At 40.2% G+C, this 11,880-nt stretch overlaps 1 protein-coding gene across 1 annotated transcript in view; it reads right to left on the bottom strand.

Annotated features, from left to right (window-relative positions):
• Positions 1–11,880, bottom strand: part of PTPRR (protein tyrosine phosphatase receptor type R) — a 229,956-nt gene that overhangs the window by 14,542 nt on the left and 203,534 nt on the right. The window contains 3 exon segments of the mRNA XM_030548740.1: positions 437–547; positions 6,161–6,298; positions 8,410–8,489. Coding sequence (XP_030404600.1) covers positions 437–547; positions 6,161–6,298; positions 8,410–8,489 — 329 coding nt within the window.

The following is an 11,880-nucleotide window of genomic DNA, read 5'->3' as shown; positions in this document are numbered from 1 at the left end:
AGTATTGGGGGCAGGGCCTTGGGGAAGAAGTGGAGCAGGGGTGGGGCCTCGAGTGAAGTGTTGGGGAAGGGGCAGGGCCTCAAGGGAAGAGGCAAAGAAAGGGTGAGTCTTCAAGGGTCCGGATACCAGCAGTTAGGTAACAACCCTAATTGCTCTGACAGTGTAAAGGGGCCTTAAAGTGAGTGTAATTGAAGTGGGTGTAACTTTAAGGCCCCTTTACACTGCCAGAGTGATGTAAAATGGCCTTAGTATAAATGCATCAGATCCTAGGTATCAATTATACCTTGTGGCAGTGAGTTCCTTAGGTTAGTTATGAATAGTGGAAAACAGTACCTTTTTCAGTTTTAAATGTATTGCCTTTCAATTTCATTGACCATTCAACAGTGAAGTATTATGGATATTGGAACGTTTCCCCATAACAGCCATAGATCATTACCTTTAATGTAAGGTTGCGGACAGTATAGTTCTCACACTCTTGCACATCCTTAATGAGGACTTCAACTTTCCCATAGATCCCTCTCTTTTCTGGCCAATAGAGCACACATTTCTGAAAAGGAAATACCAGTGTGAATCTGGAAACTAATAACTTGATGCAAGGTGAAGCTTCCCCTTGGGGAGGCTAGCCCCCAGCCCGCCTCTTCCAGCCAAGGCCCCCCAACACACGCTGCTCTCAGCCCCCCACCACATAGCTCTGACCAGGGCATGGGGCTGAGAGCTTGGCCCCTCTCCCTGCCATGGGCCTGGGGTGCGGGGAGGCCTGAGAGCTTGAATGGGGTCAAGGGGGGTGGTGGAACTGAGAGCTTGGCCCCAGCCAGGGTTGAGCTCTCAGCCTTCGCTGGGACAGCAGCAGAGCTCTAGGCCCTGGCTGGAGACTAGCCCCTCCCCTATTCCACCTCTTCTGCCCCCAGCCTTGCCCATGGCCCCGGCTCCGTTCTGCCCCCACTCCACATCTTTCCCCCCGAAGCTCCGCCTGCCCACCACTTGCTCCTCCTCCTCTGCCGCTCTGAGACCAGAAAAGCTCTGTGCCCCTGCTGCAGCTCCAGAGCTGTGGTGGTAAGTGAGAGCTCCTCCAGCCTGTGGGGCATGGTGGGGGAGATTTTTCAGGGGACCTCAAATCTGCCATGCCTCCCCCCTGCAGCAGCATGAGGTTTGGGGAGGCTTAGCATCCTCTGTCCTCCATTATATGCCACCTATGACTTGATGATACTGATATCAGATTCTTATCAGAACAGTATCTGTCTGAAAAGCACATATTGAAGTAATCAAGGTGATATTCACATTTGTGAATGTCAGAAACATTCATGAGTAACAGGTTGCAGGCATCCTGATGAATGTTTTAGGGTCTAAGTTTTAGAATATGCTGAGCAGCCACAAATCCAGTTGAAGCATCTGTGTAAATCAGGGCCAACCTGTCTCAAGTTGGGCATCCAAAAACAGAAGTATCCAAAATCAGAGGGCTACTTTTGAAAACTCGCCTTTAAAATCTTAATCCATTATACTGAACACTTTGTATAGTATTTTATGCTTAAAAATTCAACTTAGTTTGACTGAAGAAAACTATTTTACACAAAAGATAAATTCAAAATCCAGGTTGGATTTTTGCAGGTACATTTGTATAAATGTACAGAGTAAAATCCTGAAGCCATTACTTGGTTTCTCTTCAGGCAAAAGTCCTAAATGGAACTTTTACCTGTGTGAGGACTGAAACTGAGTAAAGGACTCAGAATTTCTCCCACTCCCACATAAGAATTGTATCCCTATATACTATCTAGGGCCTGATGCACCAAAGCACCTAAACACAGACTTAAATCCATGTTTAAGCACTTTGATAAGCTGAAGCCTAAGAAAGAAGTGTCTATTCACTTTCTGAGCTGCAATGAAAATAAAAAGGTTATTCTCGTACCTAAAATGCTTGAATAAACCTATAAATATAGAGCATTCTTATTGAACTAGTAAAGTGATATTCTCTTCCAGAAATGTACTTGCCAAGCATCTGTTCAAAGGCATATGCAGAAACAGATAGTACTAACAAATCAAACTCTCTGGTGGAATACCATGTTTACCTGCAGCATAGCTACAATTCATTTCAAATACAGATCATGTGAAATTTACAAAAAACATTTTAGTATCCAATACACAGAAAAAATCCTGAGCCATAGAACAAACTATCCTACACCCATAGAAACCCACACGAGGAACTTTTTCTACTGTCACCAGCAACTCCTGATTCAAAGAACGATGTATATTCAGATAGCTGCTACTGAACAGCCCTCATTGCACAGCAAAACAAAATCATTGCTTTAATGTCATTCATTACCATGAAACACAATCTGTAGTATATACTGCTAAAACTGGAAAAAAATCCGTATAGTTCAATTTAAACATTACAGTGAAATGCAAGACTTGACCATGAGGTAAGAACTTTAAATTTCTGGTGTACCTTATAACTCAATAGCTCATTGAGCTGAATGGAAACACTCTGGAGCATAAATGTTCTTCTAAAAAGAAATGCTCATTACCTTAATAATGTGAGATGTGTGGAAGGCTCACTGTAACTGAAATTGCACTGAGTAATTTGACTGATTTCATTCAAAGAAGAATCATCAGTTGCACTGTAAGACTTGCAGAGCGACCATACCTCTTAAATGCTCTGTCTCTCTGAAGATACCAAGAAAGGCAAGAAAACACCCTAATACATTTATAAGAAAAACACATTAAAAAGTTCAGCAGCCACACTGTGTGTCACATGGTCACTATCAACTATGCGATCTGAAAGGCATGCCCCTCCCTGGGAGTTTAGCTTTCATTGTTAATATGGGAAACAAAAAGTCTAAATATGCAGTTGCACCCTGGCTATCAACAATGGTGCAGTCAGCTTCTGAACCTTCTTGATAAATGAGAATACTGTGTGCTGCTCTCCAAAGACTTCAGGAACTCCTTATAAGTGTTTTTCTTGACTCTTTACTAGCACAGTAATTCGCAGCTTGCTCTCTGAGGACAATGCAATTGGATTGTTAATTAAAACAATCCTCAGTTAATATCTCATCTACATTTAGTAAAATACAATAGCTTAATTTTAACAGTCTCCATGTCAGTTTTGAAAATACTCCTTGTCATGGCGGTAACAAAAAAGACCTGAAAACAGAGCTAGGACCAAATGGTTCAGGCACATCCACAAAGTCAGACACCAGAGAAATGATCATATTTTGGACTGTAGTGCAACAAATGGATGATCTAGAAAACAAGTGGGGACAGAGATTGTCTTCTTGCAGAAATTCCACAGGTATACAAACATGAAGGAAGGAAATTGCTCAATGCCTACAATTGCCCATGGCAAGAAAACTGGACCACAAGTTTTCATAGTACTCATCTTGATTAAGACAAGTATTTTTGAAAGCTGTTTGAAAACCACCCACTGGGTCATTCAAACAACTTCATAATCTTATTTCCGTGCTGAGAAAACTCTTAGTGTATTGGATACGGCTACTGTGTTTGTGTATGGGGAGAGAGAGGAGTTCTCTGGTCCTCCATTGAGTTATAAAACCCTACAGAACCCATCACTTTTCCTAGTGATATTGTATCTGCTCCTTGCCATTCATATTTGCCTCTTTTTAATTTTCCTTTATAGGCGCCCACCTATTTAAATGCTTTCTAAACATGTACCCGGGAATGAGTGGGTCTTGCAGTCATCACATTAATAAGTACAGGTGAGATTTTCAAAAGTGTCTAAGATTACTAGAAACACAAGTGCCGTTCACTTTCCATGGAACTGGTGCTCCTAATTCTCTTAGGCACTTCTAAAAATCTCCCCCTATTTTCAATCCACTACTGCAATACTTATACATGGTGGGAGACTCCGAGCTTTACAACTAGCTCTATACCTTTCCTCCTTTTCCCACCCCCTCACTCACAACCTTTACACGTATTTCTGATAGCAGCAGCTTCTTAAAACCAACTTAAATTGTGATAAACACAAAAGGTGCAACAAATACGTAGAGAGTAAAATGGGCCAAATTATGGACTGGAATAACTGCACTGAGGTCAACGGTGGCATGATGACAGCAGAAACTTTATCCCTCTATTGTTAAGTGTGGGCCTGATTCTGCCTCTGTTACTCATGTAAAGTAGCACCTTATGCCACAAGATGTCCCAGGGAGAGATGTCACATGAATAAGGCTGACAGAAACTGGCCCTAAGGAAGCCTGGGTTGGCTGTACATGGTATGTAGTGGGGAAAAAAAACTTCACTGACAGAACAAACAATTCTTAATAAAACCCCACATTTGTACTGTAATATGCATAGCCTGGATCACCAACCATAAGCAGTAATGAAGACTCCTGGAAGCTTCTGAGCCCTGACTTTACACAGCAGAAATGTTCACGTTCAGCATAATGTTATTCAGCACAAGAGGAATGGGGCCTACATACAAGATTTGCATATTGGAAGGCTGAAAGAGATGGGGGGATGCTGCTTTTGAACATCTGTGCGTTTTATAAACAAACCTCCCTGAAAATGATGGGTACGCTGCAGAGAACAAAGGGGCAAAAAATTACAATGCTATTTTGCCGGATAGCAGCTATTTTGTCTTCTTTGCAGGCAGTAAATATTTTACTAAAAAAAAGTTAATATATTGTTTTCTTCTCTGTAGTAAGTAAAATTCTGAACAATTCAGCTTACAATCATCAGGCAGTTCCTAACATTTCTTCCCAGAGTTGTTCATTAGAACATCAGAACAGTTCATGTAAACACAAACCTTCTCCAAGTAGCCTGGGAACACGAAAGATGTCTCACCCTCTTTTATTAGGAGGAAATTACCACTGTCAGTCCACAACAATGCTGATAAACACTAGTGTGGCGGGCCTGAGCAATTCAGGTAAACACAAGGTTTCCTGATATGTTGGAAACCATTAGACATTTCTTTCAAGTCATTCTTCTCAAACAGTGTTAGAAGTAAGTGTTTAAAAATCCAGTATTTCCTTAGTCAAATATTTGTCATTCTGTTATTGGGGCGAGTTTTCAAAAATATTCCGATAATGAAAGTTACCCAGACATTGGTTTGGCTGGTCTATAGTATCAAAATAGAGCCTGGTATGGAAACATGAGATATTTACAGCACAGACCTACGTTACATAGCTTTCCTGCTTGATATGTAATAAACACTGTATGCTCAACTCCAAACTCAGAGAGAAAAAGGGACAGATTGTGGGGGTACATGTAGAAGGGAAGGTATAATCAGCCTTCTTCCCACCTGTATCCTCTCAACCAGAGACCAGCCACAATTAAAGGCCCCCCACTCTCAGGGTGAAATTCATTCCATACAGAAGGCCTGTGCACCACTTATGTCTCATTTAAGCTTTTAAAATAGGATTTAATAGAACTTAAGTGATACATATACTTTGTGCTAGTCTTCTGCACAAAGATGATTTTCACCCTCAGTGCCTTAAGCAGTTGATTTGTGTTGTTGAACCATAATGGAAAACCTGGCATCAGTTTGTACAAGTATTAAATAAAGCTAATACAATAGGTAGGTACATACAGCCAAAGGTCAACGAAATTATAACAGGCCTTATCTGGCTTTAGCAATTAATGAGCAATGGTCACATATTCTCAGTGTTAATGTAAGGAACTATATATTTTCATACTGGCTAGATGTGAGGCTACTATTGACTAAATGCTCCCAAAATGTATTTCTCAACATGAACTAGGTTGTTTTGTAAAACCTGGGATGGATTCTTTAGGAGTTGTTTTGTTTGTTCCAAAGTGCAGGTCTTGAACACAGAGGTAGAATCTTCCCTGGACATTATAGCATCCAAAAGAAGAAAATATTCTATATATAATAAAAATTTAACAAGTAATGATCCCATATGTACAAATGCTACCTAACAATATATGGAGTGTTTCTCATAATGGCCACCCCTCAGCCTCCATGAATATGCTGGGATATGCTCTATACATCTCTTGAGATTGCTATATAATGTTATATCTAATTATCTATCTTAGGTTTTTCCATAATGACCATCACCATAACATTTAAGAGCTGGTTATCTGCTGGAATCATATCTACTATGAGGTTCTTTCTACATAGGATGAATGTATACCCAGTCTCATTTACAATACAACCACTGGAGTAATTTCTCGATTTAGCCAGTTGATATCATACCTCATTTTTTTCTTTCAGCTTTGTGATCATAACAATGACAGGGCTGTCTTCCTGCCAAACCATCTGCCAGAAATCATTCACGGTATTAATCATGGGACCCTGAGTTGCAATGAAGGACTTCTCCTTGCCACCGTAACCCTGGTTTAGAAACAGACACAGAAGTATTTGATTTAAAGTTATCCCATGCACGGAGACCTTAGGTGAAAGTTCCAAAGAAAGACATGGGAATCTAGATCACAAGATAAATTAAAACTGAAAGCCTGCATGGCCTGTTACAGCTGGTCAAAAATTGTCCAGTGGAAGAGTTTTCTGCAGGAAAATTCTAATTTGATGTAACCAAAATATTCCACTGCAATGTGCTGATTTTGTTGAAATTTCCCTGCCTGCCTGATTTCCTGCCAGCCTGCCCAGCTCCCTGGTTTCCTGACCTGCCTGCTTGGCTGCCCAACTTGTCAAGTTCCTTGTTTGGTGGGCAGGTGGGTTTCCTGGCTCCCTGGTAGTTGGCTCTCCATCTGCCCAACTTGTTGGCTCCCTGCCTGGTAGCTGGGGTGCCTTTCTCTGCTTGGCTCCCTAGGTGTCTGGCTCCCTGGTTGCCTGACTCCTTCGCTGCCCAACTCCCAGACTGCTTGGTCACCTTGCTGGGCAAATGGCGAGCTTCCCTGTTGCCCAGTCCCAAAACAGATTTCACATGAAATTCTTCAATGTAAATATTTTGTGCTGATGCAGAATGAAACAAAATGAAACACTGACACTGCAGAATTTTCCACACAATGGAAATTCCCTTTTCTGGCCAGCTCTACCTGTTAGTTAGTACTTCTGCCATATTCAAAGGATGATTTTGTTAGCAACAGGCCATAAAAAAAACAAAAAAAAAATGAGAGAGAACAGACTAGAAATATGAAACTAAGTAGTACCATGAAGATTTATGAAGGGAAAAGAGATTTTGAATACATAAATCTTTACAGACTCAGAAGCTCCAATATATACTTGCTAAGTAGAAAATGCCTCTGAGACCTTATATGTGGGACATTCTGTCAGGATGGCACAAACCTTGAGAGACACTGAAAATTATAAGCAAGCAAAGAAAAGAAGGAGTGAGTGGGGAAATGAATGAGTCATGCCTGTATTCATCTTTATCATGTGAAAAGGAAAACTTGTGAACTTGTACACTGAATTTGGGTCCAGCACCAAAGAAGGAGTTCTTTTGACCTTGTCAGCCAGAGAAGGCTGCGACAACCTCAAAAAGGAATGAATTATTAAAGAATAAAATCATTTGCAGAGCCAGAGATTGTAACTTTGTTTCTCTCTTCAGTGAAACCATCTCCACAATGGCAGGGACAATGGAGCAATCCATCGACTTACCCATTAGACAGAACAATGCAACAGATCCTCAGCTGGTATAAATTATCATAGCTGTAGTGAGTGATATGCCCCAACATCTCTTGTCAATGACAGGTGTGTCAGAATGTTCAGACCGTCGAGAATACTGAAGTGTTTAAGGTGCTTTACAATATACTGTAAGTTCATGTGAAATTTAATTTACTCACTGTTACATTTTTTTGAAATCATTGATAGTGCTATTGGTGTCAGTAATATGAAGCACCATGGTACTTCATCCCCTGCAGGGAAGGAATACCTCATTACATGTCCTAATTTCTCTTGCTGATTTATAAGCTGTATTGATACTCTTTAAATGGAATCATTCTCCTTAACTATAATGAAGTCTGTGATGCAAAGCCTTGACAGTACAGATGTAAAGTAAGGAAGGCGTGTGTGTATAAATATGTGTATATATTTATGTATTGCTATTTAAAAAAGCAGAATTACTTCCTTTATGGAGTGGAGTGGAGTGAGGTTCTGGAACAACTTCCCATTAGGAGTAGTGGGGGCAAACAACCTAACAAGTTTTAAGATGGAGCTTGATGCTAAATTTATGAATGGGATTATACAATGGGGCTGGTTGCAACAGGAGTAGACTGGACTTGATGACAGGAGGTCCCTTCTAGAGCTATGTCCTATGTGACTATAGGTTAAATACATACATAACTCTTGGGTGCTTTATTATAAACACCCCATTGGGACCACTTTATCTCACCAATAGTGAGAGGGGTAGGGTAGACATTATCCTTATATCTTATGAGGTGAAGTTGGCAGAAATAAAAGGAGAGTGGAGCCCTAACAGAATCAACTATTCAGCTGCAAAACAGAATACTGTCTCAGGAGCACACAAAGAATGTGTGTTTACTTACCCTAATGTAGTTAGCATTTATGTAGGTGCTCAAGGAGTCAGCTGGATTCTTTGTTTTCAAACACACTCTGCTGAGTGGATCTAAGAGGTCAGAAAGATGGAAATTGAAAAGAAAATCACAAAGAGAAGATTTCTACTGAGAATTGCAGAAGTAAATCAAAGACTAGTTGGAGCAAAATAATCTACCATTATCTTGGCATTTTGCACTTTTTGGTGAAATTCACTTAGACAGATGGTGTACAAAATGCCTAAACATCCTGTAAGTCCAATTAACACCTGTGTTCTGAGGGCTTAAGTGAGCCTTAAATCAGGCAAAGGCATTGTGTTGATCCTTCTGCACAGGGTGAATCGTCTTTTTGTATAGAAGGAATGTTCACTGTAACTCAACATACAAACATTTCATTTGAATAGGTGTTTTGTATCCGGAGAAATGTATAGCCAAACTATAAGAACATTTTCCTTCAATTGCCTAATATTTTGAGGCAACTCCTATTCCCAGCTTCCTCCATGGCCTTGGAGGGTTCTACCTGGCCTGGGACAGAAGCAATTATGTTGAGCACAGGGCTGATGGGATGCTAGGTCCCCAAACAGGGAATTTTAAATCTCTTGTGCATCATGGAGATGTGCTCCTGGGGAATCTCTTCATCCTAGGAGGGGTTTGAACTGGGGCCAGAATTTTCTCAGTTACATAGATCCACTCAACAGTCCTCTCACAAAAAGACACAGGAAGGAAGGTGCATAGGAGCCCACACTGTAACTGCCTAGCAGCTAATCTAACAGTAGATATCTAATCAAATAGTCCCCGGAGAGATGATTAGTGGGTGGAGTCCAAGTGAGGTGTAAAAAGGTATATATATGTTGAATTGTGGAACCAGCGTATATACGTTATTTCATCTGTTGGTAAAAGCTAGTATTCTCACAGCATTGCATTTGGGGTTCTAGTCTATATCTTCGTATAAAACAAAAGGGTCAGTGGGCCTGATCCTGTACATGCTATATACTTAACTCCCACTGAAATCAATGGGAATCCGTTGCTTGGAGCCAAAGCAGGGTTTAGGACCATGTTTTATAAAATATACTTCTCAGAATATGAAACTGCATTTATGTCCTTCAGTTCAGGCTACAGTACAAGCAGGAAGGCTTTCTCATTTTGTGTGTTCAGAGAGTAAAATGAACCCTAGTTAGCCTGTGTTAAAAATGTCTCTGTTTGCCTTCCCAATCCTCTTCACATAGAGATTTTATTTTCTTTCCCTTAACCACATGAGGACAGGAAACCTCTCATTCCTTTTCAGTACAGAGTGGTTATTAGCCATTTCCACAAACGCCTTAGGCTACATGGCTTTGGAAAAACACCCACTTCCTTTAGCTTTCACAATGCCTATGATCCTGATGTAGCCTGACCTTTACCCTGAAAATGCTCTTAGAAGAAGACTCAGCCTCCAGGCTGTTTAAATATTTTTCATGCTGAATTTCCCCAGATATTAATGGATCACTAACTATTTTATTAAGATCCCTTTTATGATTCCAATCAACTAAGTGACCACTATTTGAAAATCATAATGTTGCATACATTAACAATCACTCAAAGATATTGGCTGTTAAGAAAATGGATATATGGTATCTATGCAACTTTGTTTAAGGAGAAGTGGGCATTACTCTGTTATTCACAAGTGGTAGTAGTTAAATTACACATGTTAGTGATCTTTTAGACAAGAATGGCAAAGACTCAAGATCTGGTGTCATGACAGTGGACATATTTTATGGGGTGGTGGTGATGCTAAATTCATTAAAGTTTGTAAAACACTTTGAGATACAGAAGATGCTATGAAAGTGCTGAGTATTATAATTCTGAATGCCTGCAGGTGGAAGTGGCATTTAAACAAAGGACCCCATCTTGTACTCTTTACAGAGGTTAAATTACCATTGCCTTCTATCATGTTCCCCGGTAACATATGGGAAGTTCCTATTTTCTCCATCTTTAAGAAATTACTAGTATCCCATTTTTGTCATGAAGCATGCACGCTTCATAGGTCATATCCCATTCTATATATGTACTGGCTTGTATGCTCTTTTTTCTCCATCCTCTTTTTTGTATACCTTTAGCCTGTAAGCCCTCTGGGTATCAGGCTATATTATCATTTACAATATACTTCACATGATTACTACTAACATTCATTTATCAGAGGGGTAGCCGTGTTAGTCTGGATCTGTAAAAGCAGCAAAGAGTCCTGTGGTACCTTATAGGCTAACAGACGTTTTGGAGCATGAGCTTTCATGGGTGAATACCCACTTCGTCATTCATTAATATTGTTCCTAGTCCTGACTCCCTTACTCAACAGATGTTCTGAAATGTGCAAAAGACTTTTCATGGTACTGATCTTTAGGAGCCAAAAAAGAGAAATTTGTTCACCTATTTGCTTAATTCTGCAGACTCAGAAGTCTCACAAAACTTTGGAGGGACATCTAACCTTTTAAGAATCATCTATCCCTAATTATTTTGCCTCTGTTTGCTCATGGAATTAATACGTTTTAGGGGTAGCTGACATTATTTGGCTAATATTATAAGGCAGAATTTGAAAATATTGTATGCGTCGTGGATCTTTATTCATGCAGCACATTTTATAATTGGTTCAAAATTCCAGTTGTATAAAACACCTGTAAACCATACACAATCTTGTATCACACCTGAATCACTTTCCAAAGTACCAACACATTGTCCACTGGAAAAATATCTCATTGACTCAAGGTATGTAAATATATACATGTTTTATAGCCTATTCCAGTGCAATAAAGTAAAGATTTAATTATATTCCACATGTAAAAGTGATCATTCCTACATGCTCAACAATAATGCTAACCTCATATGCATTTAGGTTTTATATTGATACAACTTTACATTTGCCAATTTTGGTTGGATGTATTCCTGGAGGTTTCCTCACATGACATAATCTTTAATTAAAGATTTATTTTTCATTCCTGGGGACTCCAGGACAATCCTGGAGGGTTGGCAACCCTATACTGAACACTGCTTACATATCAGGGTATGGTTGACTGTACCCAGATTGATTTATTGATTCAGGTGAACATAAAAAACTGCCTTGATGCATCTGTGCTGAAATGTTTTTTTCCTCCCACTAAAAAAAATTACAGCTCTTTTAGAGCCTGCTCACAATCCTATTGACTTTAAAAGGGAGCAGGATTGGAGAAATAATGATAGAACACAATCAATGTCAGAACTGCAGTAAAAGCTTAAGGGAGACTGAGGATATTCTGCTTCAAAAGAAGTCGTTTCATGACATCCAGAGACGACCCGTGCCTGACGATGGGGGGGGGGCGGGAGTGTGAGGGAAGCCAGCTTCAGCTGTGTTACTAAGCATGCTCAGTCCATGTTAGCATGCTCAGTACAAGCCAAGTAGCAAATCTGGGGGTCACATGACTCCAGATGCCTTCCCCCATGCGTCACCTCTGATGG

This window comes from Gopherus evgoodei, chromosome 1 (assembly GCF_007399415.2).
Source record: "Gopherus evgoodei ecotype Sinaloan lineage chromosome 1, rGopEvg1_v1.p, whole genome shotgun sequence".
Taxonomy (NCBI): domain Eukaryota; kingdom Metazoa; phylum Chordata; order Testudines; family Testudinidae; genus Gopherus; species Gopherus evgoodei.
This window is presented reverse-complemented; position numbering and strand designations above follow the sequence as displayed.